The 27,423-nt window shown below is 42.8% G+C and overlaps 2 protein-coding genes and 1 long non-coding RNA gene across 4 annotated transcripts in view; all 3 read left to right on the top strand.

The window, feature by feature from the left end:
* Nucleotides 1-2,809, top strand: part of LOC143292377 (PDZ and LIM domain protein 7-like) — a 34,558-nt gene extending 31,749 nt beyond the window's left edge. For both annotated transcript variants that reach the window (XM_076602596.1, XM_076602595.1), the window contains one exon: nucleotides 526-2,809. In XM_076602596.1, coding sequence (XP_076458711.1) covers nucleotides 526-603 — 78 coding nt within the window. In that variant the 3' untranslated portion in view covers nucleotides 604-2,809. The remainder of the gene's footprint in view (nucleotides 1-525) is intronic.
* Nucleotides 1-27,423, top strand: part of LOC143292380 (uncharacterized) — a 122,043-nt gene that overhangs the window by 67,239 nt on the left and 27,381 nt on the right. The window lies entirely within an intron of this gene.
* LOC143292378 (patched domain-containing protein 3-like) lies at nucleotides 19,372-27,272 on the top strand. Its single transcript, XM_076602597.1, has 4 exons — nucleotides 19,372-19,751; nucleotides 22,085-23,081; nucleotides 23,581-23,802; nucleotides 24,634-27,272. Exons 2-4 carry the CDS (start codon nucleotides 22,124-22,126, stop codon nucleotides 26,049-26,051), a joined length of 2,598 nt encoding a protein of 865 aa, XP_076458712.1. The 5' UTR covers nucleotides 19,372-19,751; nucleotides 22,085-22,123; the 3' UTR covers nucleotides 26,052-27,272.

The raw sequence follows: 27,423 nt of genomic DNA on the forward strand, positions 1-27,423 counted from the left end.
GCGAAAGGCCCTCGGTTTATCGTCTCACCCAAATAACTAGACGCTCAGTTTGATTTTCTAGTCAAAGTTGGGAGAAAGGGCGTGACCGAGAATCGAACCGCCCCAGGCACTCACAGACACTGCACTGGCTGATAAACGTCTTAACCAAAATGCCACCTTCCTCCCTGAGATGAAAAGGAATTGTGGGTGGTGGGAGTTAGGTGAGGTGAGGGGGTAAGGCCATGGTTGATGGGGTATGAGTAGGGGTTGGGGGTCAATCTGATAGGGCATTGGGGCTATGGCTTTTTTTTTTTTTTTTACAATACTCTCTCTCTCTCTCTCTCTCTCTCTCTCGTTTGGGTGTAGACGGGCGGCGCGCATACGCGCGTGTGCGTGTGTGTGTGTGTGTGTATTGCAGATGTGTGTGCGCGGGTATCTGGATATGTATATGTGCGTGTGCGTGCCTGTATGCGTGCATGTGTGTGCGCGCACCTTTGACTAATCGTCTGTGTGTGTGTGTGTGTGTGTGTGTGTGTGTGTGCACAGACCTGCCAAGTGTCCCTGGAGGGTGTGCCGTTTATCGCCAAAGGCGGGAAAGCCTTCTGCAAGAAACACGCTCGCTGAAACGTGGCCTGTCCTCCTTCGATCTGAGCTCTTCACTCAGTCCTGCACGTGCAAATCGCTGGCCCGGAAACTGTCCGGAAAGGAACATAGTGGACAGACTGTTTTCCGTTTAGTTATTTAACCTCAAGACGAACTTGCGTACTATGAAAAAAGACTTTAGGACCTTCCTTGGTTCATCTCTGGTTAGCTGCGAGTCTGTTCCTGAATCTGGTTTTCGCTCTGTTGTGTGGTGGTAGTGTTCGTAACTGAAATAAGTAAATTGCCATCATGTGAAGGGAAGATGGCATGCGGTTTCTATTGACCTGAATGATGCACGAGTTTATCATCGTAAAGATCAAATTATTTTTGTCGTTGTTGTTGTTATTTTAGGGCATATTCTCTTTTGATTTCTCTGTGCATTATTTGCATTCGAGGTCTCTCCAAATTGTGATAGTGATCATGGACTGAAACACATTGAAAAACATCCAAAGGACTTTTTTTTCCCCCTTTTTAGTATGAACAACGGCCCACGTAGAAACTTATGAAATCATGAATAGCACACTCCACTCCCCACCAGACACACACACACACACACACACACACACACACGCACACTTTCTCTGCCTGTATCGACACAAGTTAGTCATTTGTCAGTTCAAAACACCATGTTTTACTCGCAAACCCAAAGCCAGATGGGGAGAGAAAGCTCGCAGCAAACTGGAGTTGAATCAAGGAAAAGGGGTTGTGTCCCTTTCTGCCTCTTTCCCCCACTAACCAAACTTGACCCAGGTGTAATGCGATATGTTCACTGACTCTCAAATGCCGAAATGATTGTGGCTTTTTATGATTTGACGTTTCGTTGCATTTCGTGAGGAAAGTACCTGACCATTGTGTGTACATAATCTAGTACTCTCGTATGCTATCCTGTATATTTTGTCACGTTTTTACTGTGTTTGGAACTTGATTTTAGTTGCGTGCTGAATGTATATATTTTGGTCATATTGTACATTTTAGATTTTCCTGTAAACCACTTTAAATGTCAAACCTCCCAACTTCGTTTTGAAAAAAAAAAAATCGTTTATTTACTTTTATTTTTATGTATTCATTTATTGATTACATAACTCGAACACCAACCGCATGTGATAATGAAAGTAACTGTTGCTCTGTTGCTTAATGTTGCCAGAAGGGAGAGTACAGAGAATGTTTTGGTGTGCTGTGATATTTTCCACTCGTGAAAAGTGTCAGGTTTCATTTCCTGTGTTTTCCGAACCTTTCTAAGCATTAAAAAATAAAACTTTGGCTTCTGGTAGATTCAGCTGCTGTATAGGAACCAGTAATCAGGAGTTAGCGTGGTAGTGCGGGTGACGAGTGTGTGTGTACTGCCTTTCTATCTGAATGAAACTGATGCCACCATTTGGTCAGTTCTCAGTCATCGTTTTTTGTGTTTTTTTTGTTTTTTTTAATTATATATTTCGTGATGAATTGTTGATCTTTTAGTTTCAGACTGTTATCACTATGCCACACAGGCATTGTTTACGGTACCATTCGCTGAAGACGAGCTTTTCCAACACAAAAAAGAAAGAGAGATGAAATATGGTATATTATGTACTAGGTTTTAGACAGTCTCGAAGACGTTTCACAATGTAAGAAAAAAAATCATGAGTTTCTTCTTTTTCTTTACCCCTTCTTTTCAGAAATAAGGAAAGAACAACTTGGGGTTTTTGAGTTTTGTTTAACTGCATTTCATAGATGAGATATTCTTGAAATGAGAGCCATCGTTGATTCCTTAGTTAATAAAGATAATGAGTTACCTGAACATGTGTGTGTGTGTGTGTGTGATATACACGAAGGATATCATAAATTTGATGGCCACATCATTCTTCATCTGCTGATAGCTGCGCCTACCAAGCTCATTTCATAAATGTTCACGCTCCCAAACCGTTGCATGTATTTAAGCGCAGGCTACAGTGAAGAAGATCTAATTTCATATATCAAAATGAATATAATATTTGGAATCTGGTCGAAATAACAGCTGGAAAAAAAAGAAAGAAATAACGGGATATGATTTGGGAGGAGGACGAGAGAAAAGGCCAGGGGAAATAACTGCCGTTCGATGTGAATATAAATGCAGCCACACTCGCCATGCTTGGACTTTTTTTTCTCCAAAATTTTGTAAATGTCTATAAACAATAGTTTGAACGTGTGCTCGTCGAATTGACGTGGTTTTGACAATAAATAACTAACGAAGAAACAATAATGAATTTGTACTCAATAGAATGTCTATTTACATGTGTTCATCATTATCATTTCAATTGGAGGGAAGACAAAGTTGGTTAGTACTTGAATCAGTTTGATCAGTTTTACGGTTCAGCTGAATATGAATGTTCAGTAAATGTTTATTTCATTCTCCCAATTCGTAAACGCAAAAAAAAAAAAAAAAAAAAATCATGATGTGGGAGCTGTTTTTCATTGTCACAGTTGTGGCACCAGGAGATATCTTTATCTATGCGTTCGCGAATTTCACGAATATCTTCTCTTCAGTCCTTTTCTCTTTTTTTTTCTCTTTTTTTTTCTTCTTTTTTTTCTCATCAGTTCATTCGATCATACATTTCCGTTTCGTTTTCAAGAACATTATTTCTTCAGAGGAAACTAAATGAACCAATGTGTGTGCCGCTAGCTGTAATCCTTATGCTAATTTCTTAAAACCAGTGACCTTCTTGAAGAATTTACATCAAAGAAATACGTAGCCGCAGTTGCCAAACAACATTTTCTTTGGGTGTTTGTTCCTCTCTCTCTCTCTCTCTCTCTCTCTCTCTCTCTCTGGCTGTCTGACTTTCTTACTCTGTCTGCCTCTCTCTCTCTTTAATGTGTTCCTGTTCTTCGATCTTATGTCTCTTCACTAAGAGTGATTCGTGTGTGTGCGCGCGCGCGCGCGCGCGCTTGTGTGTGTGTGTGTGGAGGAGGAGGAGGCTGGGAGAGGGAAAGAAGCAGCGAGAAACAATTCAGTTTGTGTGTGGGGCGAGAGCCGGGGTAAGAAAGGAGGGGAGGGGGGGTGTCGGTGCCAGTGGTATCTCCAAAGACGGCATATGTGAGGACAGCAGGCTGTCTGCGTGGGTTGAGCCGACTGATGGTTGCCACTGGGTGCTCACTTTTTTTTTTTTTTCTTTTTTTTTTTTCCTCAAGGCCTGACTAAGCGCGTTGGGTTACGCTGCTGGTCAGGCATCTGCTTGGCAGATGTGGTGTAGCGTATATGGATTTGTCCGAACGCAGTGACGCCTCCTTGAGCTACTGAAACTGAAACTGAAACTGCTCACTAGTCATTCGTTTCCTGCGTCATTCAATCAGACTTGAGGCATGCACACATACACATTCAGACATGTAAAATTTTACGTGTATGACCGTTTTTGTTTATTTACCCCGCCATGTATTCAGCCATACTCCGTTTTCGGAGTGGGTGAACTGTGCAAAATTCTGGTAATGATGATGATGTTATCTCAATATGAGATATATGTGGTTCGTCCGTCGGGGTCGACGAGGACCATCTAGTCATCCTGGGGGTGGGTGGGTTGGGCTCTGTGGGTTCTCGGAAGGTTCTGACGCAGTGTGGACATGGGATGGTGGCGGCTGTCGGGGACTTGCTGGCACTGCTTTTCCTGGCCTGTCTGCGTTGCTCTGCTGCAGCGATTCTGTTGGCCTCACAGGATTTGGCGCCTTTGTGGACAGCTGAACGCCACTTTGGTCTGTCCATTGCATTCAGCTCCCATGTGTCGTGGCTGATGTTGAAGGCCTTCAGAGAAGCTTTCAGAGTGTCTTTGAAGCGCTTCTTTTGGCCTCCATGGGAGCGCTTGCCATGTTGGAGTTCGCCGAACAGCAGTTTCTTGGGGAGCCGGTGGTCTGGCATGCGAGCTACATGGCCTGCCCAGCGCAGCTGGGCCTGCATCTTGATGGTGTAGATGCTGGGCAAGTTTGCACGAGTGAGCACCTCTGTGTCAGGGATCTTCTCTTGCCACTTTATACCGAGAAGTTTTCTGAGGCTGGTGGTGTGGAAGTGGCTCAGCTTTTTGGCGTGGCGTTTGTAGACCGTCCATGATTCACATCCATAGAGCAATGTGGTGAGAACTATGGCCTTGTATACTTTGAGCTTCGTCTCCAGGGTGATGCCTCTCCTGTTCCAAACGTTCTTATGGAGTCTGCCGAAGGCAGCGCTGGCTTTGGCGAGTCTGGCATTCACCTCGTCGTCGATGACAACTGTGCGAGAGAGTGTACTGCTCACGTATGTGAACTTGTCCACCGCGTTCAGTCGTTGCCCGTTGATGAAGATGTTTGGTTCAACGTAAGGCTTTCCTGGAGCTGGCTGGTGCATCACCTCAGTCTTCTTTGTGATGACTGTGAGGCCAAAGTTGTCACAGGCAGCAGAGAACTTGTCGACACTGTGTTGCATGTCAGCTTCGGAGGCAGCGTTGAGAGCGCAGTCATCAGCAAACAGGAAGTCGTTGACGGTGTCTGTCCTCACCATGGTTTTTGCTTGAAGCCTCCTGAGGTTAAAGAGTGAGCCATCTGTGCGGTACCTGATGCCAATGCCTACGTCAGCGTCTCTGAAGACATCTGTCAGCATGGCTGAAAACATGAGACTGAACAGGAGGGGGCAAGAACACACCCTTGCTTGACTCCATTGGAGACAGGGAATGGTTCTGAAGTCTCTCCGTTGTCTTGGACTCGGGCCAGCATCCCATCGTGTAGTTGCCGTATGATGGTGATGAACTTTCTGAGACACCCGTACTTCGCCATGATTCTCCAAAGGCCATCTCTGCTAACAGTATCGAAGGCCTTGGTCAGATCGACATAGGTGGAGTAAAGGTCGGTGTTCTGTTCCTGACACTTCTCCTGGAGCTGCCTGGCAGCAAACACCATGTCGATAGTCCCGCGTTCTTTCCGGAAGCCACACTGGCTCTCTGGTAGGAGACCTTGCTCAAGGTGCGCTATGAGACGGTTGAGTAGCACTCTGGCCAGAGTCTTGCCTGCGACGGACAGCAGGATTCCACGATGGTTGTCACAGGCCTGACGATTTCCTTTGCGCTTGTACAGGTGTATGATGGAAGCGTCTTTGAAGTCCTGTGGAACTGCCTCATGCTGCCAGATGAGCTGGAACAGCTGATGAAGCTTCTCAGTCAGCGCCATACCACCTTCTTTGTAGACCTCAGCTGGAATAGAGTCTGAACCAGGGGTTTTGCCATTGGATAGCAGACGGATAGCTTTCTGGGTCTCCTCCAAAGTTGAAATGGCATCCAACGACTCACTGACTGGCACCTGGGGGAGTCGGTCGATGGCTTCATCATTGATGGTGGAGGGGCGGTTCAGTACACTGTCAAAGTGTTCAGCCCATCTCTCAAGGATCCCGTCCTTGTCAGTGATCAGGGTAGAACCATCAGCACTGAGGAGTGGAGCAGATCCGGAGGTGGTGGGACCGTAGACTTCTTTCAGGCCGTTATAAAAGTTCTTCATGTCGTTCCTGTCTGCAAAGCCCTGGATCTCATCAGCTTTGTTGCTCAACCAGGAATCTTGCATCTGCCGCAGCCTCAGCTGGATGGTGCTGCGTGCGCTCTTCAGTATGTCTTTCTTTGACTGTGACTTGGGATCTTCAATGTGGGCTCTGTAGGCTTGGCGTTTGTCTTCTAGAAGCTGCTTGATCTCAGTGCAGTTCTCATCAAACCAGTCTTTGTGCTTCCTGACAGAAGGCCTCAGGCACTCCATGGCAGTGTTGTACACCGTCTCATGCAGTGCGCCCCGTGCTGCCTCCACATTCTGGTTGTCCAGCACGGTGGACTCAAGGCGTTCCTCAAGGGTGTCAGCAAAGCTCTGCTTGATGTTGCCTAGCTCCAGCTTGTTGACATTCAGGCGTTTGAATGCTTTCATGCCTTGATGCCGTCTCTTGGGCTGGATGCGGAGGTTGAGTTTGGAGACGATAAGGCGGTGGTCTGTCCAGCACTCGGCGCCGCACATGGCCCTCGTGATTCGTACGTCCTGCCTGTCCCTCTTCCTGACGATGACAAAGTCGATGAGATGCCAATGACCAGAGCGAGGATGCATCCATGACGTCCTGTTACGGGTAGGGAGGCAGAAGATGGTGTTTGTGATAAGAAGGTCGTGCTCGGCACATGGCTGGAGAAGTAGTTGGCCATTGCTGTTACAGTCACCAACCCCATGCTTCCCAATCACGCCTTCCCAGGAGGTGCTGTCACAACCAACTATCGCGTTAAAGTCACCAAGAACGATGAGCTTGTCTGCGTTGGGAACAGTGGTGATGACAGCGTTCAAGTCCTCGTACAACTTGTCTTTGATCTCATCCGGGTTGGTCATGGTGGGTGCGTAGGCGCTGACAATGGTGGTAAACTTCTTCCCGAGTTTCATCGTCATCAGGCGATCGTTCACTCCTTTCGGGGGGCCAGCCAGCTTGCCAACGAGGGTTGTCTTCACTGTAAAGCCAACTCCAGCCTCACGTCTCTCTTCAGGTCCGCGACCACTCCAAAAGAAGGTATAGCCTGCGCCTCGCTCACAGAGTTCGCCTTCTTCTGCCAGTCTGGTCTCACTTAAGGCAGCGATGTCGATGTTGTACCTGGCTAGTTCACTCGCAATGAGTGCTGTGCGTCTCTGTGGTCTGGCTGAGTCGCCTCTGTCCAGAAGCGTACGCACGTTCCATGTGGCAATGGTCAATGGGGTGCTCCTTGTTTTCTTCTTTCTTTCCTTTGTGTCTCGCCCGCTTGAGTAGGGTCCCCGTCAGCCGCGGTATGCTGACTAGGGTGGTGTGGAGCAGACAATGTTTAGGGCACCTTTTCTAGCCCCTTCCTCATGCCATGGAGGTGAGCAGTGCTGTCCTGAAGAGAGCTGCTCAGTCGCTCAGGGGGCTGCCGATCTCCACCACTGCTCCAGTCGGTGAAAAACGACCTTATGGCCTGAGCCGCCTGTGTGCAGGTCCGCGGCTACGACTGCCAGTGTACCCGCACCTGTCGCTTCGTCGCTCACCTGTCGCCACAGGGCTTGGGGAAAATGATGGTATGAGATGAAGGATGACTGATGACTTGCGCGATGACTTGCGATGACTTTGTTTATAGTGAGGAGGAGTTGCGCACCGTCGACCTCACTCTCTTGTCCGAGACCGTCTGTATCCAGTGGCAAGACGAGGTCAAGACGACTGGAGATGGAAGCGGATGCAGTGGATGACCAGGATGTCCTATGTGCCTCATCCTGCCCTCAGCACTCCACAGTGCTCTGCTGCAACCGCCTTCCTCTCCGCTGAACCATGAAGGTTTCTTCCGCAGAGTCCACCGGATCCAGTCAATGCAAGGGACAAAAAAAAAAGTTTAGTACTGTACTGAACGTACATGTATTGTGTCCATTCCTGCACAAATCTAATATGATCTGAAAACTCACTTGTCAACTTCATATGGCAGTTTCAGATTTTTTTATGAATATTTAAAGTGTTCGATTTACTTTGTTGATTCTGTTCACAAAGATTTTGGCTATCAATAAAGAAAGAAAAAAAAACAGCCATAAGTTTTTAACTCGGGTACTTTTATTTGCGAACAATGTGACCTGTTTCGGTTGTACGGTTATCCGTATGAAATGATGCCTATTAGTATCTGTGGTAGACTTTACCAAATTCAGTTCCTTTGTTGTCTGTCTATACATATGCATTCGTATGTATGTCAGTGGCAGACTTTAACAAAATCAATTTATCTTGAAATGCTTTAGCTTAAAAATAGATATCAAAAATTGATATCAACACATTCCAACCATAGGCCGGATTGTAAAGATTGAAATATGTTTCCGGAATGTGAAAAGTTTATGAACTGGCATTAAATAGCGGAGAGAGACTTCAGACTTGTCGACAGATGATGATGTCACACTGGCTTCGTTAGGCGCAGAGAACGGAGCGTCTTAATTGCTTCTTGCGTCTAAGCCTCTTGATCAGCGAAATTTTATTTGGGTTGTTTCCGGTTCATTGCCGTGTCAGTGAAAACCTTAAATCGTTAAGTTGCTGTTATATAACAATGTGATATTCCATTTCTTTTCCGCGGTTAAAAGAAAGGAAACAGTTTCAGTTTCAGTTTCAGTAGCTCAAGGAGGCGTCACTGCGTTCGGACAAAACCATATACGCTACACCACATCTGCCAAGCCAAGCAGATGCCTGACCAGCAGCGTAACCCAACGCGCTTAGTCAGGCCTTGGAAAAAAAACCAAAAAAAACAAACAAAAAAAACGGGGGAATAAATAATAGATAAGCTTGCATAAATAAATAAATAAATAAATAATAATTATAATATAGAAAAAGGTAGTAGTAATATATTAGTAATACTAATAAAATGATAATAATAAAACATAAATAAATAATAAATAAGACAACAATGGTGAGAAATAAGCGAATAAATGTAAAACATGAAGACACACATTCACACATACACCCACACATGCATAACAGAAATGCACCAACATGCAGTTTCACAGATATGAAAGCACAGTCAAATACATATAAACGTACATGAGCTCAACGCACACACACACACACACACACACACACATACCTTGCACCCTCTACCCCCCTCGCTCCCACACTCATTTTAGGTTGAGTATCGAGCTTCCAGACACACACGAAGAGAGGCCACCTACGAGGACCACTTCTTTGTCCGGAGCGATCAGTGCAAGACGAGGTCAAGAGACTGAGTATGGAAGGAGCGTGATGCCATGAGTCCAGACCACCGCCCCAGCACTCACATCCTTGCACCGCCTTCCCTCTCCACAACCATGAAGGTTACGTTCGCAGTTCCACGGACACACCAGCAAGACACACAAAAAAAAGAACTGTACTAAAGTGACATGTATGTGTACATGCCGCACAATAGCCAATATAGTCTGAAAACCACTGTCACGTCATAGCAAAGATTTTTTTTATGAATATTTAATTTTTTACTATTTAAGATTCTATATAAGGAAAAACGATATTTTTAATCGTACGTTGCGACAAGTGACCTGTTGTCCGTGTAGGTGATCCGTATACATGAGCCTATCTGTATCGGGTACCCTACAATCATCCTGGCTCTACATACACAGACAGTGGCAACACAGAAACATATCTTCGAAATGGTTTAGCTTAAATGAGCATTCAAAATGATCAAAAGCACAACCCAAGGCGATTAAATAAAGCGAAAAAAGTTAAACACGCATTATAGGGAGGAGACTGACTGGCCGAAGAGGATGGGTAAACGATCTCGTTGGCGCAAGAGAACGTGGCGTTAGTTGCTTTGCTCAGTTTAAGTTTGTGGAAAAGGGGCGGACCCAGGAAAAGGAAACAGAACCTCTGGACTAAACACACAGAATGACACCAAGTTTCACCATCGAAGTATGCCAGTATTATAGAGGGTTCTGAATTAACACAAAATTATTTCTCTGAACATTCAGTTCGGCAACACTACTTACAGCAACACTACTCACAGCTTCCCTGTGTGGATGTTATTTTCTTTTCTCAAGCCAAAGTATTTCCAGAGAAATTGACCAGCCATGATGTTTAATTTTTACCACACACACACACACACACACACACACACACACACATATACATATACACAGATATATATATATATATATATATGATTATCTGTATGTGTGTGTGCGTGTCCCATTGTTCCATATAATCATTAAGTTAACTAGTGATGAAAGAATACAAGAAAAATAGACAGGAAGCACAAAAACTGTTATCATTATTTTAGGGTTAAAGCAGCAAAATATATCGTCGAGGTGGGTTTTTTATGATTAGGAATTAAACGATAATTTTTTTTTTTTAAACAACGTTTTTAATCATAAATGTTAAAGTTGAAGAGATGTCAAAATCTGCAAACTAATAACATTCATGTATGCTACACCACAACCTGCTTTTAAAGTAAAAAGGTGTTGGGTGAGGGGGTCGGTATGACTGACCTTCACATTGATCCAACACGCGCGCCTTCAGGCCCTGAGAGCTAGAGAGAGTGGATGGGGAAGCTGTCCGCGTAGAGAAGATAGCTAATAATGAGTTCTATATTGTGCCTACAAGCAAACAATATACACGAAAACAACACGTTTGTTTTGAAGCAAACAATCAGTGTACACAAATTCAATAATTGTTTTTATCGGTAAACTGACTAACGCCACCTCCGCCCAACACCACCACCAGCGTCCTTCTCTCTCTCTCTCTCTCTCTCTCTCTCTCTCTCTCTCTCTCTCTTAACCTCTCTGGTCCATGCCCCTCCTCCCTGAGAGAGGGAGACTTGGTAGACAAGGCAGATGGAACGAAAAGGATGAGCAACTGATGATAACACATGACTGCTTCCTTCAAGTGTCTCCAGCAAAAGAAATTCGTTTGACCAGCCTCCGTGCTGAAGTAGTTAGCGTCGTGGACTGGCGGCTGGAAGGATGCGGGTCCGATACCCTTTGGGGGTGGGGGTGGGGCGGGAGGTTGGGGGGTGGGGGTAGGGTTCGGCCTGTGTCCGGCTCCTATCCAGAGTTGAGTGAAACATGGGCTCTAATGGGAAGACATGGGCCACACAGTCGAGGGTCACCCACTTCACGGATGCATCTTTGGGTGTGCTGTTCAAATTTCCTGGACACTGTACGTGCTTATGTTTCTAGGGCATTGATATGGCCGGAAAATATTAATGATATAATATCATTATGGAAGGACGCGTATGGTACACAACCTTGTCAGGCAATCCCAAATCTAAATCAGTAAATGGGCCTCCATAGCAGAATCGTCATCACCATTGTCATCACAGTCCTTATTCACCATGAATGTAGAGAAAAATGTCCAAATCTGTGTCTTTTCAGGGCATGCTCTCATGGTGACCTAATTCAAATCCCCTTCCCAGCAGCAGTTCAGGCTTTCCTCTGGTGTATAGCCTTCTGGTCACCGAAACATCGATGGTTCCCTGTCATGTGGACTGCCAACGTTGGGACCGAGACAGACGAACCCGGGTGTGGCCGAGAATGGGGGACTCACAATAAGTGTCATGGGAGTAATGCCACTGAAAAAAGTAAAACAGTGCAGATGATCGGGCAGCTTTAAAAAAAATCGTTCGTGGTGTAAAAACACGATGTAGCCTATAAGAATCACAGTCATCCAATATGAAAACATAACAGACCTACAACTACTGCTACTACTACTACTACTACTACGACTGCTACTAATGATGATGATGGTAGTAGTAGCAGTATTGTCGTTGTGGAAAAAAATCATCGTCATCATCATTATACGATGAGGATAAAGAATAGATGAATAAAATGGGCCTCGTACATCTTCGCCTCTCGGTAAGAACTTTGCCAAGCACATCAATCAGTCTCACTTTCCGCATTATAACAATAGCAACACTATGTTTATCATTATCGTTGTTATAATTGTTATCATTATTGTGGTTGTTTCAAAACATAGTGATTATAACATGAATTGGAAAAGCATTACGTTCACTAAACATGTACTCCCAGGAGAGAGACACAGACAACGACTGGTATGGCCAGCCATACATGTATATCACTGTGTGTGTTTGTGTGTGTGTTTAGATATAGTAGAGACAAAAAGAAAGCTAGGGAGAGGCTGCAGTCACAGCAGTTGACGTGCACGGCAACGCTTAACTTATGGCGGAAGCCACCACGTAAACATCCTGGTTCATCGTAATCGATAAATCCGGCATCGATCACGTAAGCTGGCCAGCGAATGCACAATGAGACCGCGAAGGCTGTGTGACAAGAATGGTATCGCCCGCTTGCTTTTGTGTGCACGAGTCCGTTTCGTTTAACTAGAATAGTTTCAGGTTTAACTTGGCTATTATCAAAGGGTGTGTGCCGTGCTGTAACCGATATAGTTTCAGTGTGTGTGTGTGTGTGTGTGTGTGTTGTTGTTGTTGTTGTTGTTGTTGTCTTCAGTTTAACGTCTTTCCACTTGAAGTGGTATCAGACGAAAAAATATAAAATAAAATAAATAAATAAATAAATAATTTTTTTTTAAACCGTGTGGGTAGGGGCTGTGAGAGGGGGAGGGATAAAAGTGCGTGTATATGTGGAGGGTGAATAGGGAGAGACAACGCTAGGAAAAATGGAAACGTTATAAACGCCAACATCAAACAAATATAACATCTATAACAAATGTCCTATAGGACTATGCAGCAAACCTTCTGCAATAACAAATAACATATTGGAATTGTTAATAACACATTCAAAAGAACTTTTGGTGAAGTCTGGCAAAAAGCATTTCAGATTCTGACATTCTGACATGGTTGCTAGAAATATGTTCTCCACATATGCATCTGACATCTTTGCTGAACTTTGTTATAAAAGCGTTCAGTTTTATCCTGTTTGATAATGTATGAATCTGCCTTAATCTTATTGAATTACTGTATGTATTTGACTGATTGATAGTTCCCGTTTGTTGAACATTAATTACACTATGGTTTAAAGCTTTGCCGTTTTCCTGGTATAATTCTCTGACTTTGTTCCACGATGTTTTTTCTAGTATTCGATAACCCTATTGTACAGACAGAGGCACATAAAGTTCTATGGTTCCCTGTTCGTTCTTTGCACCTTTCTTGCAGCACTGTCAGCCCATTCATTGTAGAGAATACCAAGATGTGAAGGAACCCATAAAAACGTAATATGTGTTCCTTTCAAGCTTAAAAGATGTAAAATGTGGCTGATTTCTAGTATGATTTTAGATTTGTTCTTACAATTTGGTGAGTTTAAAGCACATAATACAGATTTGGAATCAACGCAAAACAAGACTTTTAGATGGCAAATTGGAAGATCAAGAATATGATTTAGAGCCATAAGAACAGCAATAAGTTCAGCAGTGAATATTGAACGATTTTTACCAATATAGTATGATCTTTCCGTTTTCAGTTCTGGTATAACGAAAGCTGAACCTGCTTGGCCATTGTCTAATAGCGAGCCATCTGTGTAGATCTGTAAATGATCACGGTATCTATTTTGAAGGTGTACTCGGACTTCCGTTGCCATGATATTCGGATTTTCATTCTTTTTAATGTCAGTATGATTAACATCAAAATGTGCTTTATTCATCTCCCAGATGGGGTATGGACTTACGGTCTTCTGTGTGTCTAAGTCATCTGAATTAATTTCAGATTTTTCGAACAGGTTTGACACAAACGTGCCAATGGGTGTTAAATAAGATATGTTTTTAGCTCTTTTGGGGAAGTTGTTTTCGGATGTAATTTTTATTTCCTCTGATGTATAATTTTCAGTTGTTGAGCTTCTCAGTACGTATTTAGCACATGCGAGGTTTCGGTATTCATCTAAAGGTAGTACTCCTATTTCTTTGTATGTTCCGAGGGTCGATGCATGGAAAGGTACACCAAGGGCAAGTCTATATGCTTTGCAGTCTATGCTTTGAAGTTTCTTTAGCAAATATTTTGGAGCATTGAAAAAGACTTCTTGTCCACAGGATAGTTCGGATCGAATAAGCGATGATGATAAATGTTTCAAAATCGTTGTATCTTGTCCCCAGTATTGTTTACTCACAATTTTGAGTAAGTTTAAAGATTTTCTTGCTTTTGTTAATATATATTCAATATGGCTGTTCCAAGTTAGTTTTGAAGTATCAATCCTAAAAACTTAACAGTATCTTTATACTGAATTGTGTCATTTTCAATCTTAAATGTTGGTAACTCTTCTGGGTTTGTACCATTGTTAAAAAGCATAATATGTGTTTTTTCTGATGATAATGTAAGACCATTATCAGCAATATATCTATTTAATCTATCTATTTCTCTTTGGTATATTTTCTTGATGTAGTTTAAAGCCCTTTTGGGTGTATTCCGTTTCATAGTTACATTCATCCACATACATATATCATCTGCGTATTGCACAAGGATAACATCATTTGATAAGTGTTTGGGTAAGTCGTTCAACAAGATATTGAATAGAACAGGGGCAGTAACAGAACCTTGGGGTAATCCCATGTGAAGAGTTTTAGGATTTGAGTATGTATTCCCGACCCGTACCTGTATACTTCTTTCACTCAGGAAATCTTTGATATAATCATAGAGATGTCCTGAAAAGCCAACAGATTTCAGTTTAAAGAGTAACTTTGCATGCCAAACTTGATCATAGGCTTTCTTCACATCAAAAAAAGTTGCAAGAACGTTTTTCCTTCTAGCGAATTGTTGTTTTACATGTGTTGTAAGTTTTACCAAATTATCAATTGCAGATCTACCTCTCTGAAAGCCCGCTTGGTTAATTGGGATAATCTTATTTTTATGACAGTAGTACATCAGCCTTCTCAAAATTATTCTTTCCATTAGTTTACCAGTATGTGATGTTAGTGCAATTGGCCTGTAGCTGCTCTTATGTTTTGCATTTTCCTTGTTTATGAACTGGTATCACAATAGACTGTTTCCATTGTGCTGGCATTAAACCATCAATCCAGCACTTTTGAAAAATCTCAAACAATAAAACAACAAAATTTTCTGGTAAATGTCTCAGCATCTCATTTGAGACTGCATCAAGTCCTACAGATGTTTTCTTTTTAGGGAGGGATACTAATGCTTCTTTAACCTCGCTGAGCGTGAGTGGAGCATTGACGTACTGACTATTATCAGGACATGGATCTGTATAATCACTTTTGCTCTCTTCTTCGGTTCTGTGTTTTCTGTTTTTAAGTGAGAGACCTTCCAATCGCATAGACTCCGAGAACATTTCTACAAATGTTTCTGCCTTCTCTACATTGGACGGAAAATCTTTGTCTTTTATCTTAATAGGACAAGATGGCAAATTTATACCTTCTTTCATTTCATTAAATTTTTTCCATACCTTTTTAGTATCTTTATGATCAGAAATCTCCCTATTACAGAAGGAAGACCAATATTGTCTTTTTGCCTGTGCAGTGACCATGTTGCTATGATGATTTGCCTTTTTCTTTTCAATAAGATTCTCTGGTGATTTGTTGCTCAGATAAGTTATAAATTTAGATTTTTTATTATCTACTGCTGCTTCACAGGCTGGTGTCCACCAAATATTTCCTGAATGCTTGCTTGATTTAAGTGAATTGTATTTTGGAATTGATATGTCGGCAGCTTGTAAAATGTTGTCAGTAAAGAATGAATACAATGTATCTATATCCGCGGTGTTTATGAACTCTGTGTTATAGCTAGCAAGCATACTTTCGAATTTCTCCCAGTTAGCATCTTTATAGTTATATCTTGGAACTTTGTCTTTTTGAAATTCTGTAGGTCTTTGAGTTACATTAAAAGTCATGATGATCGGTAAGTGATCACTTCCCAATGTATCTTTATATGTCGTCCATTTACATTCTGGATACAACGCAGGGGATATGAAAGACAGATCTATAGCAGATGCCCTGTGAGTGACAATATCAGGGATTCTGGTAACGCTGCCATCACTTAAAAGGCTCAAGGAGGAATCAACAATATTTTCTACAAAGCGATTACAAGTAACTGATACACAATCTTTGTCCCAAAAAGGAGAATGGGCGTTAAAATCTCCCCCAATCAACCATTTTTCATTATCCCGAATAATATGTAACTGTGACCATTCCGTGTTTACTTTGTTAGGGCCTCTCGGTAAATACACAGATACGATGCGTAGAGTAAGATGATCACTGAACTTAATACGTGCCGCGCATGAATGAAAATCTGGAGTAGTGTTAGGTGCTGGTGGAGAGCATACACTGTACTCTATTCCTTCTTGAATATATAGTGCGGCACTGATTTTTGTGGCAGCATCTACATTCTGGTGCACAGGTGGGTAATAATAACCTGGAAGCTTGGGTAATTTATTCTTCTTAACATTAAGTGATTGATGTGTGTGTGTGTGTGTGTGTGTGTGTGTGGATTTCTTCAACAGAATTTTGCCAGACAACACTCGATTGATGTTGTTGCCATGGGTTCTTCTTTTTTTCTTTTTCTTTTTCTTTTTTGTTATTGTGCGCTCAGTGCATGCTACACACGGGACCTCGGTTTATCGTCTGAACCGACTGACTACACGCTCAGTTTGATTTTCCAGAGAGTGTGGGAATCGAACCCAAAACCCTAACGGACACTGTATTGGCGTCTTTACAATTCTGCCACTTTCTCCCCTTTTCCGATCCACAAAATCACGCGGCCATTACTGCAGCCAAGAACTGTTTATTTCTGGCTGTTCAAACTCACGTGATTCTGATTGCAAGCTTTGCAACGAGGAATTTATTTTTAACCAGGACTGATTCAGACTCACGTGAATCTGACGGCGAGCTCACAAGGAAGTGTTTAGTTCTAGCTAACCCGGATTCAGACTCACGCGAATCTTCGAAATACGAGCTTGACTGAGTCATGAAGACACACCGTCGATCTTTTCATTGTCAGTTGAATGCCACCGGAGATTAGAAAAGAGAGATAAACCACTTGCAGAAATTGCTGAAGCCAGGCAGCCTGCGCCGCGACATGCATTCATTATTCATGAGCTGCCTTTGCCCCGCCCAAACTAAGGGAAAGCGTCAGTCGAACGCAGTCTCCTGAGTGATTTTATAATTTGGATTACACCTTTTTTCCCTTTTCTGTTTGCTTCATCCCGAATATTGGTCTTATCGAGATTCACTGTTTGTTGTAGTCTGTCTGTTTCTTGCTTAAGGGCATTTAATTGATTTTGTAACCCTATGGGTGTGTCAGACAAGAGAACAACATCATCAGCAAATAGCATTAAGAGCAAATCTGTTGCGCCAGGTATCATTTGTATTCCATGTCTCCCCTTCTTTGATAACTCCACTGCCAATTCACCGATGAAAAAGGAAAACAGCTGTGAGCTTAGCATACAACCTTGTTTAACCCCTCTTGGACACTGAAAAAAGTCTGAATAAATACCTTTGTCACGAACACATACAAGTACAGAATCGTAGATGCTTTTAACAGCCATGTAAAACTCCCGAGAGAGAGAGGACAGAGACTTAGAGAGAGAGAAAGAGCACAATACAACGGTCTGCTCGGGCAACATGAAGCGTTCGTATATATATGAATTATATATATGATTATGTACATATAGATAGATTTAGATTTACATACTGATAGATCTATATGAAATTATGTATGTATGTATTCATGTATGTATGTATGTATGTATGTATAGACAGATGTTAGAAAAGAGACAGAGCTGAATATGTGTTTTATGTTTATATATATATATATATATATATATTTGTTGTTGAAGAAATGGTGATGTAAACCAGAAAGTGTGAAGAAAAAGTAGCGTTACGAAAACGCAGTTCAATAATTTACAACTGTCTCTCTCATGTGCAACATTCAAGCAGATGCAAACGTGCTAAAAACCAAGCAAAAATGAATCGGTTTTCATTGTATACAGCGAATCTTACTACACGTGGGAAATTCCAGGCATAACTTAACTTTCGCTTTACTGCAGCTGAACCGTCAGAACCGACTAGTTTCCTTCGGGTGCGGAAGGAGAGGGTGATTTACCCCCACCCTTCCGCACTGCGTGTGTGCCCCAAAACGGCTTCAGCACTGTTATAGACAGTAAGAAGGGGCCTGCCGCGAGTGGTTTATCTCTCTTTTCTAATCTCCGATGCCACCAACCACCACAATAGCCACCCCCAACCGCTTCCATTCATTCACCCGCTCCTCCGTCTGCCTGTCTCTACCATTAATTCAGTTTCGGTGGAAGGACAGTCCATATTTTCAAAACATCACAGGGGAATCCCCAGCTATTCTTATTCGCCATCTTTCTGTGTTTATTGAAAAAGGGAATTTTCCACTTAAAACTGACTGGCGGTCGAAGGGCTAAAAAAAAAAAAAAAAAATCTTCTTCTTCTTCTTCTTCTCTCTCTCTCTCTCTTCCATCTACCAACCTCTACCTTCTTTTTTTTTTTTTTAATCCGGTGACCATCACTTCTACGTCCCAACCCTCCCCCACCCTCTCTCTCTCTCTCTCCCGACAGACCCGATGACATAGGCACACACAAAGGGAGATACAATAAGGAAGAAGGGGGCGGGGGGGGGGGGGGTGGCAACTGAACAACCAATACTGATTCAGTTCTGACAGCTGCAGTTCATGTGGGAACTTCACCTGGTCGACTTAACTTCCCTTCCTTCACAACTACCACCTCCACTACTGACCACTGAGGAAGGTAGCGGAAAGAATGGTTAAGACGCTGACTGACTGAGCTGCCAATACAGAGTCCCGTGAGGATGCAGGTTTGAATCCCGCCGGGCTCTCGCCCTTTCTCCCAAGTTTGACTGGAAAATCAAACTGAGCGTCTAGTCTTACAGATGAGACGATAAACCCGCATGCAGCTCGCACTTGGCGCACTGAAAAAGAACCCATGGCAACGAGTGTTGTCCTCAGTCAGTCCTGGCAAAATTATGTAAAAAGAAAACTCTGATAGGTACACAAACATTATAAGCATACACTGCAGGCCTGGCAAACGCGTTGAGTTATGCTGCTGTCAGGCATCTGCCTAGCAGATTTGGTGAAGCATATATAGATTTGTCCGAACGCAGTGACGCCTCATTCAGTTGAAAAACTGAAACTACAACCACCACTATTTTCACAAGTAGCCACCAACAACTCTCGGTGTGTGTGTGAACGAGAGAGAGAGAGCGCGCGTGCGAAATCCTGAACCAGGGACAGCAGTCACTTCGCGCGCGTGCGGTGTTAGCCAATGAACGAGGATGTATGATGCAGAACTTGGAAAGTTGGGGAAACACCGAAAAATATCCAATGACGTCACTCTCAGCCCACACCATCGCCTCGAACAACAGATTATCTCAAAATGCTCCTTACCAGCGTTACGAACTAGAAAATGACCATTGCCGCGAAAAGGTTTTACCACTGTTACACTGCAACAAGGTTCAACTCTTCAAAAAGCATGGACTTAAGATCGTTAAAGTCAGCGAGTCATGGATGCATGAATACACACAGGCGCTTGCCAGTGCCAGTCAAACTGACTCTTGCGCACAGGCACTAAGCTTTGCTGCATCAATTACCGCATTTACTTCCTGTTCACACAAACGCCAGCGGGTTTGCTGCATTCTAACTGTACTGGCGTTGCTGTCGTCAACTCCAGAGAAAGATTATCGACTGCTTGAGTGTTGGCTGCTGTTATCACACTGTCTGCCGCAATCGTCTCGGTGAGTTTGTTAAAATTAATTCGAACGACGTTGTTAGACACGTGGGTGTTTGCCACTGATGCAGTTTGTTTCTGTGTCCATTGTTTTGCTTATAAACCGCGGTGTGAATGCGCGTGTGCATTCGATCACAGTTGATTTTTTTGTTTTTTTTTAACTTCCTTGTATTAGTTTGTCATCGACGATATATATACATATATGAATATATAAAAAAGAAAAATGTATGTGCAGATTACATGATAGCCCGTGTGATGTGAAATGCACTGCCGGGTTATGAAAGTGATTTTTTTATACCCGATCTTGTGTCCGAGTCGATTGCGTCTTTCATATCAGTCCGATTTGAATTCTAAACTAATACTACTATACTGACAATAATAACAATGATAATAATAAGGTTAACTTTATAGACGCGAATAAATCACGGGAATAATGGAAGAAAATCCATTTGGCCGTTTGAAACACGCCGTTCTCCACGATGTTATAAATATGTATTGTTACTTCAGGTTAGTTCCAAGTCAACATTTCACATAGTTAATGTCACATTTGATACAAAGTTTTCATATGTCTTATTAGTATCATTAAAAAGAGCAACCTGACAGTTGCATGTATTGTCCTAGAACTCAGGAAATAATGAAGTCTCAGTACTGATATGCATGTAAGCAAATGCTCCAGATAGGAGGTTTTCCACATCAGTGTTATCTGCAGTGTTTAAACTTTTTGCGCTTGTGTCATTGTTCGGGTGGAAACTTGACCAGAATGACAAGCGCATGTTAGAAAAAAGTCATTAACTCACTCAGTACGGCCAGTCCTCTATTCTCCTCTACACAAACCCCTCGGATGTCCAGTGGGTGTCTCAATGACCCAACCTTTAGCTTCCGTCGTCAGAATTATGGTATTCTTTGTCAACATTCACGTCTTCAGTATAAGAGCCTTCCACTTGCAATATTTTGATGGTGGTAATTGGGGTGAAACGCTGTTAACGTCGTCTCTTTCGCCGTTCGTATGGAAAGAGTTAAAAAAGCAAGTGGGGTGAGAGGTGAAAGACTAGACACCTTTAGCGACATATACAATTTTGCAGACGAAACACACCCATTACACGAAGACATTAGAAAGCAGTAGACGGTCAGACAGAAGTGACAGGTTTTGAGCTCCACGCACAAGAACATCATGCACGTGACATGGAGGGCGTGGTTTGTGATTTGTGGTTGGTAGGTGGTGGGGGATTACTAGAGGGGGATTTGAACCGCGATTGGTGTGTATTACTTGGTGTGTACGTGAGTGACTTTTAACTTAGAGATTTTATATGAAATTACATATGTGTGCGTGTGTATGTCACTATATGTGCGTCAGTGTGTGTCAGTGCGCGTGTGTAAGTGCCGGTGCAGTTTACTGCCGATATGTATATACATATATATATATATGTGTGTGTGTGTGTGTGTGTGTGTGTGTGTGTGTGTGCAACAAGAATTTATTGTCTTGACTGTGTGCCAGTGTGTGTGTATGTGCGCGCGCGTGCGCGATTTTTGTTTTATTTGACTAGTTTTAATATGCTAGGTCTGATCATATCATGTATGCGTTTACAACGAACCTGTGATTGCACAAATGAATTTCTATGTGGATTCATAAAGTTTATGAAGTGTTTGATTTTTGATGACATTTCTTGAAAATACTTGTGTGGAAAATGCACTTACATGTTCTGAACAATGAACCAAGTGAAACCAAAAAAAGACACAACGTCCAACGGAAGAAAAGCAGTCCTTTTCGAAAACTAGGATGTTATGCTGTTGAATTAAGTATCATACTTCTATATTGTTTTCTGTCTGTTTCAGCTCTTTTATAAATACCAAAATATGCTCACAAATTTTATTAATTTTACATTTGTAACGATGAACATAACAATATTCAGCATAAGAATAGATAAGTTATTGATAAATTGATTCATTAACTGATCACACACATACACAAACAAGCGCGCGCGCGGAGCATCCAGGGTAAATGATGAAATGAAATGAAATCAGGTTAAAACCTCTCCCATCTCCCCGGCCCCCTCCCCACCGCCCGCGCCAAAAAAAAAAAAAAAAAAAAAAAAAAAACAAGTTCCAACTGAGGAGAATGCTTCGTAAATCTCCTGTCTTCATCTTCCCATAATTTATGTCAGAGTAATTGTGTCATTTTTTTTTCAGGTTCGGGGAATTGTGTCATACTCTTTTTCATATTCGCACGATGGTTTGAAAAAGTGTGTGTGTGTGTGTGTGTGTGTGTGTGTGTGTGTGTGTGTGTGTGTGTGTGTGTGTGTGTGTGTGTGTGTGTGTGTGTGTGTTCTTTTCCCCCCGCAGAAAATTCCCGCACAAGAAACAAAACAAGAAGAAGAAAACATGACGGTCTTTGACACATGCTACACGCGAGTGAGGGAAACGATAGGCGGAGTTTTCAGGAGATACGGTATATTGGTGGGCAGACACCCTGTTCCTTTCATCATCATCCCCATCGTCATCTTCGGCGGCCTGGGGGCTGGCCTGGCGGGTCTGGAGCCAGAAACAGATCTGGAGAGCGTCTACTTCCCCAAAGACAGCCAAGCCATCAGGGACCGCCAGTTCGTGAGGGACACCTTCCCGGACCTCAACAACGTCTCCTACAGCGCCTTCTCCCAGAGCGACTCTGACAACGCTGTCACCTTTATCTTCAAAACGAAAGGAGGACAAAGTATTTTTGACACCGCAGTCACCAATGAAATCGCTAGTATTAAGTCTGCCGTGGAAAGCCTCAGCAGCTCTGGACAGACATTTAGCGATTTCTGCGCCAAGTTGTCAGGTAGCTGCGTGGTGGACGGGAAAACAGCTCTGGACGCGGGGTTCCGGTCTGCAGTATCGGGCAACATTGTCACCTATCCAGTTTGGAACAACAACTACCTTGATGGGTTCCTCTCTGGGGAGACTCTCAGCAGTAGAGGAGTACTGGTCTCTGCCACAGTTCACAGGCTCTCCTTCAAGCTGGCAGAGGATGCCACCGACTGGAAAAAGAAGTTTTTTGAATTCGCTGAAACTCTTGACCCGACCACGGTTGAAGTAGCATACGAGACTCCGGAGTCCCTGAGTGAAGAACTGGACAAGAGCACCAAAGGAGACATTGTCTTCTTCTCGCTGACCATCACCTTGTGCTGTACATATGCTTCCTTGGTCACTACGGGGGGCAACCCAGTGTCCACTCGAAGCATGCTAGCCTTCGGCGGCATCCTGGCTACAGGTTTGGGCATTGTGGGGTCCATGGGTCTGCTCAGTGCCTGTGGAGTCAAGTTCGTCAACATCGTTGGCGTCATCCCCTTTCTAATCATCGGTAAATCTCTCTCTCTCTCTCTCTCTCTCTCTCTCTCTCTCTCTCTCTCTCTCTCACACACACACACACACACACACACACACACACACACACACACACACAGCATGATGACTGGAAAATAGTTTTCTCTTTGTGTCTGTTTTTTGTTTCTTTGTTGTTGTTGTTGTTTGGGTTTTTTTTTCCATCCGTTTAAAAAGCGCGACTTTTCACTTTGTAGTGTGGTTTTATGTATGTTCATTGAAAATTTTAGAAAGAAATTTAAGCTAAACTTCAAAGCCAAGATATGTGACCAAAGTGTATTTGTTTTATATAATTCAGTCATTAATTTGTGTCGGACTTCTGAGTGTCAGCAAGCTGCCCTTTCCCCTATACTAAACTGGGTCTTGGCCAACGATTAGTATGTCAAAAGTAGATCGACAGGAATTCACACACCACAGTTTTAATACCACGAGGCAATTGGAATGACAACCCAAGACTCAATATTTATCTTCCTTTTCAGGCATTGGCGTGGATGACATGTTCCTGATGATGTCTTCATGGAGTGAGAGTCTTCCCAGTAGCCCCGATGAGCAGAACGTGCAGCACGTGCCTGAAATCCTGGGCAAGACCCTGGCCAAAGCTGGCATCGGCATCACCATCACCTCCGTCACTGACTTCTTGGCTTTCATGATCGGAGCAGCTTCTGTCTTCAGAAGTGTCACCAACTTCTCTCTGTATGCTGGTGAGTAAAGCCCAGGCCTCCATCATTACCATCATCATATGTATCATCACTTTCCGATGGCAGTTAACTTGGGAAGACGACAACAAAGAATGGTCAAAGAAGACGTCTTCAAAATGATAAATGATTCATTACATATTTTGCCTTTAAAAAGATCGGACTTGAGGAGTTTTTTTTTTTTTTTTGTTTTGTTTTTTTTAAAGGTGGGTGTCTAATCACTTTTAGATTTTGAAATAAAAAAAATTATATATCATGCGTATGAAAGATGGAATTATGAAGTTTTATTGACAGGGTGGCCGGTGGGAAAAAGAATTATTTGTTGATGATTTCTAAAAAGTGTTTCAGGTTGATGGCATCTTCTTCTTTTTTACAGTAACTGATGGATAACTGATTGATAAGCTGGTGTTTTGATTTTTACTTATAGGTGTACCTGATGAAGAAAGATTGTCTTGATTGAGAATAAATTGTTATTCCTGTTTTCTTTTTTTCTTTTTTTTCTTCTTTTTTTTTTTTCCTCTTTTTTTAACTGTAGTTGCCATTTTTAAGGGGGCATTTTCTAGCCCGTTTAGTGATGGACGGTGAAAGGCATTGTTGAATATGTGGTTTCTTTCCATTTGAGAATGGTCGATAAAGAATGGGGCTATAGCACAAACAAAATCTGTCTGTCTGCCTGTCTGTCTTTCTGTCTGTCTGTCTGTCTGTCTCTTTCTCTCTCTCTGTGTGTGTGTGTGTGTGTGTGTGTGTGTGTGTGTGTGTGTGTGTGTGTGTACAGAAAGAGGATAGAAGACATGTTTGATGAGTGGAAAATATTTCTTATCTGTTCTTGAACTTCAGGTGTGGCCGTGTTGTTCTGCTACCTGGCCAACGTAACCATGTTCAGCGGCTGCTTGGCCATTCACGGACGACGAGTGTACTCTTGGCGTCACTCCATCTCCTGTCTGGTCACCAAGACACGCCAGGATCTGAAGGACGACGGACGATCCTCGTGCGTCGCTCTCGTCTGCGGGGGCAATCCGCCTCGGGAAGAAGGAGACGATCAAAGCGTTTGCGAAAAGTTCCCCACCAAATTCTTACCATACCTTGTCAAGAAACCCGTTGTCAGTGTCGTCATCATCATTCTGTTTCTGGGCTACTTGGCAGCTTCCATTTATGGCGCTATCAATCTAAAACAAGGCTTGGTTCTTAACGATCTTGTTCTGGATTCTTCCTACTACCACAAGTTCCTAACCGTTTCTGACAAGTACTTCCCCACTCGGATTCCTGTCGGTTTCGTTGTCAAGGAAACTGTGGACTATTCTGGAAGCGATGGCACCTTGTTCCAGGACCTTCTCCAGCTCGCTCAAAGTGACGATGGCATTGACTCCAGCTTCGAGAGATGCTGGCTGACGACTTACAAAAGCAGCGGGAGTTACAACGCAGCAAACTTTATGACTGGTCTCCCAGCCTTTTTTACCAACCACCCAGACTTTGAAGCTGATGTTCTAATGGACAGCGCAAAAACCACCATCTTGGCCTCTCGTTGCTTTGTGTACTCGGTGGCGAACAATGATCAATACAATAACGCCAACTTGATGCAGAGGATGCGTGATCTGGCTGACGGCTCTGCCCTCTCAGTCTTTGCTTACCATTCTTCGTTCGTGGCTTTCGAACAGTTTCTGGCCGTGCTGCCCGCAACCATGCTGCTCGTCGGATGTGCCGTGGCAGTCATGACCGTGGTGACCTTCGTCTTCCTGCCACACATCCTGATGGTTCTGCTGGTGGTGCTCACCATCATCATGATCTTGGTGGGCATCTTTGGCTTCATGTACTACTGGGACCTGACTTTGTCTTCCATCACCATGATCCACCTGGTCATGAGCGTCGGCTTCTCTGTGGACTTCTCGGCCCACGTGTGTACTGCTTACCTTCTGTCCCACGCTGCCAGTCGCAAGGACCGAGCCCGTGACGCCATCTGCCATGCTGCCGGCCCCATCCTGAACGGGGCCACTTCCACCATGCTAGGGGTGCTTCTCCTCCTTGCGTCCTCCTCCTTCATCTTCCAGTCCTTCTTCAAGGTCATGTTCCTCGTCATCTCCTTTGGCTTGCTCCACGCTGTCTTCTTTCTCCCCGCTGTCCTGTCTCTCCTAGGGCCTGAGAATACAGCTGCAGTTAGTGCTCAAGACGTACGTGGTGAACTGGAAGAAGCAGCCGGCTGCATCCCCGTGGTCGTTTCACCAACGCCGCAGGCCAATGGAAGCGCTGGTTCAGTTTGAAAACAATTCCACGAACTTTAAAAGCTCGAAATTCTTCAAAGGAGATCTGAAATGATGACTTGATGATTGTTTGTAGTCATTTTGTCTCTGTCAGCGTACAGAGGAGGGGAGGCAGGGGAGTACAAATATTTTATTATGTTTGTTTGTTGCGCTTTTATTTTATATTGCATTTAACACAAATTTTACGCGAAATTTGTATGCACCGTTTATGCATTAGTTATCTTTAGTTATAGTCTGGTGTGTTTATGATTCATAATACCATATAATGATGTCAAAAGAAATAAACTGGAAGTTTTGTGACTGCTTTTAAAAGGATCAACTTGCCATATCGTTAATTTAAACTAAGCGTTTTGTTTCTAATCATAGAACTATAAAGTCATTTCAGTGATATTCCAGAATGAATGATGACTCGCTCAGTAGTTCCAAGCATTTCTGACAAGCATCAACTGTCCACAGGTGTGGCGTGATAGTAGTCTGTTAACATTTCTAACAGTTTTGTTCGTGAAATTTCTCTTTGGATGAGATAGACATGTGCAGCTCTACACAGAGTGGAAACTATTGTAGTTTCTGGGAATATTTAGAACTAAAATTCGTTTGCCTTATTACTTTTTTCATCTCCCTCTTAAGTCTAAGTAACCTGCCGCGCGCGCGCGCGCGCGTGCACATACACACAAACTCACACACACAAACACACACACACACACACACCACCACCACCACCACCACCACCACCACCACCACCAAGTCAAAACAAAACAAAACAAAACAAAAAAGATTTTGTTGAACTTATGGATCTGCCTGTCTTGCCATCTTAATTTGAAATAATGTTTTCTTCGGGCCATATGCTATTATTTTGTTTTAATGTTGATTTTTGTTGTTATCATTTGACCAAAATGATCAGTGATTTCATTTTGATGAGAGGCACGGCCCGGGTCTTTTGTGTTTCATTTCCAACAGTATTACATGTTCTTTTGTGTCAGCTTTTGACACTTAGACTTTACCATAGAATTTAGACTGGGTCTGGGTTACGTTTTCTTTCCAGCAGTATTACATGTTCTTAAGACTAATAAGAGTAAACATTTGACACTTAGACTTTACCATAGAATATAATTCAATTCAATTCAATTCAATTCAAAATACTTTATTATCTGCTTCAACCAAAAACAATTTTTTTTTTCTTTAGGCTCACTCAAAATAAAATGCCCGTCAGCAAAAAAAAAATAAATAAATAAAATAAAATAATAATAATAATAATTTAAAAAAAAATAATAATAATAATTAAAATTAAAAAAAAAAAAAATAATAATTAAAATTAAAATAAAATTAAAAAAATTAAAAAAAACCTGACACACCCTTCACTTATCACCATGCA

The sequence above is a fragment of the Babylonia areolata genome, chromosome 18, assembly GCF_041734735.1.
Source record: "Babylonia areolata isolate BAREFJ2019XMU chromosome 18, ASM4173473v1, whole genome shotgun sequence".
Taxonomy (NCBI): Eukaryota; Metazoa; Mollusca; class Gastropoda; order Neogastropoda; family Buccinidae; genus Babylonia; species Babylonia areolata.

Excerpts from the sequence above, each read along its gene's own strand:
- LOC143292378 (XM_076602597.1), top strand. The coding sequence starts at position 22,124 with ATGACGGTCTTTGACACATGCTACACGCGAGTGAGGGAAACGATAGGC. Across the intron at positions 23,082-23,580 it reads CATCCCCTTTCTAATCATCG|GCATTGGCGTGGATGACATG; the intron begins GTAAATCTCTCT and ends CTTCCTTTTCAG. Across the intron at positions 23,803-24,633 it reads CAACTTCTCTCTGTATGCTG|GTGTGGCCGTGTTGTTCTGC; the intron begins GTGAGTAAAGCC and ends CTTGAACTTCAG.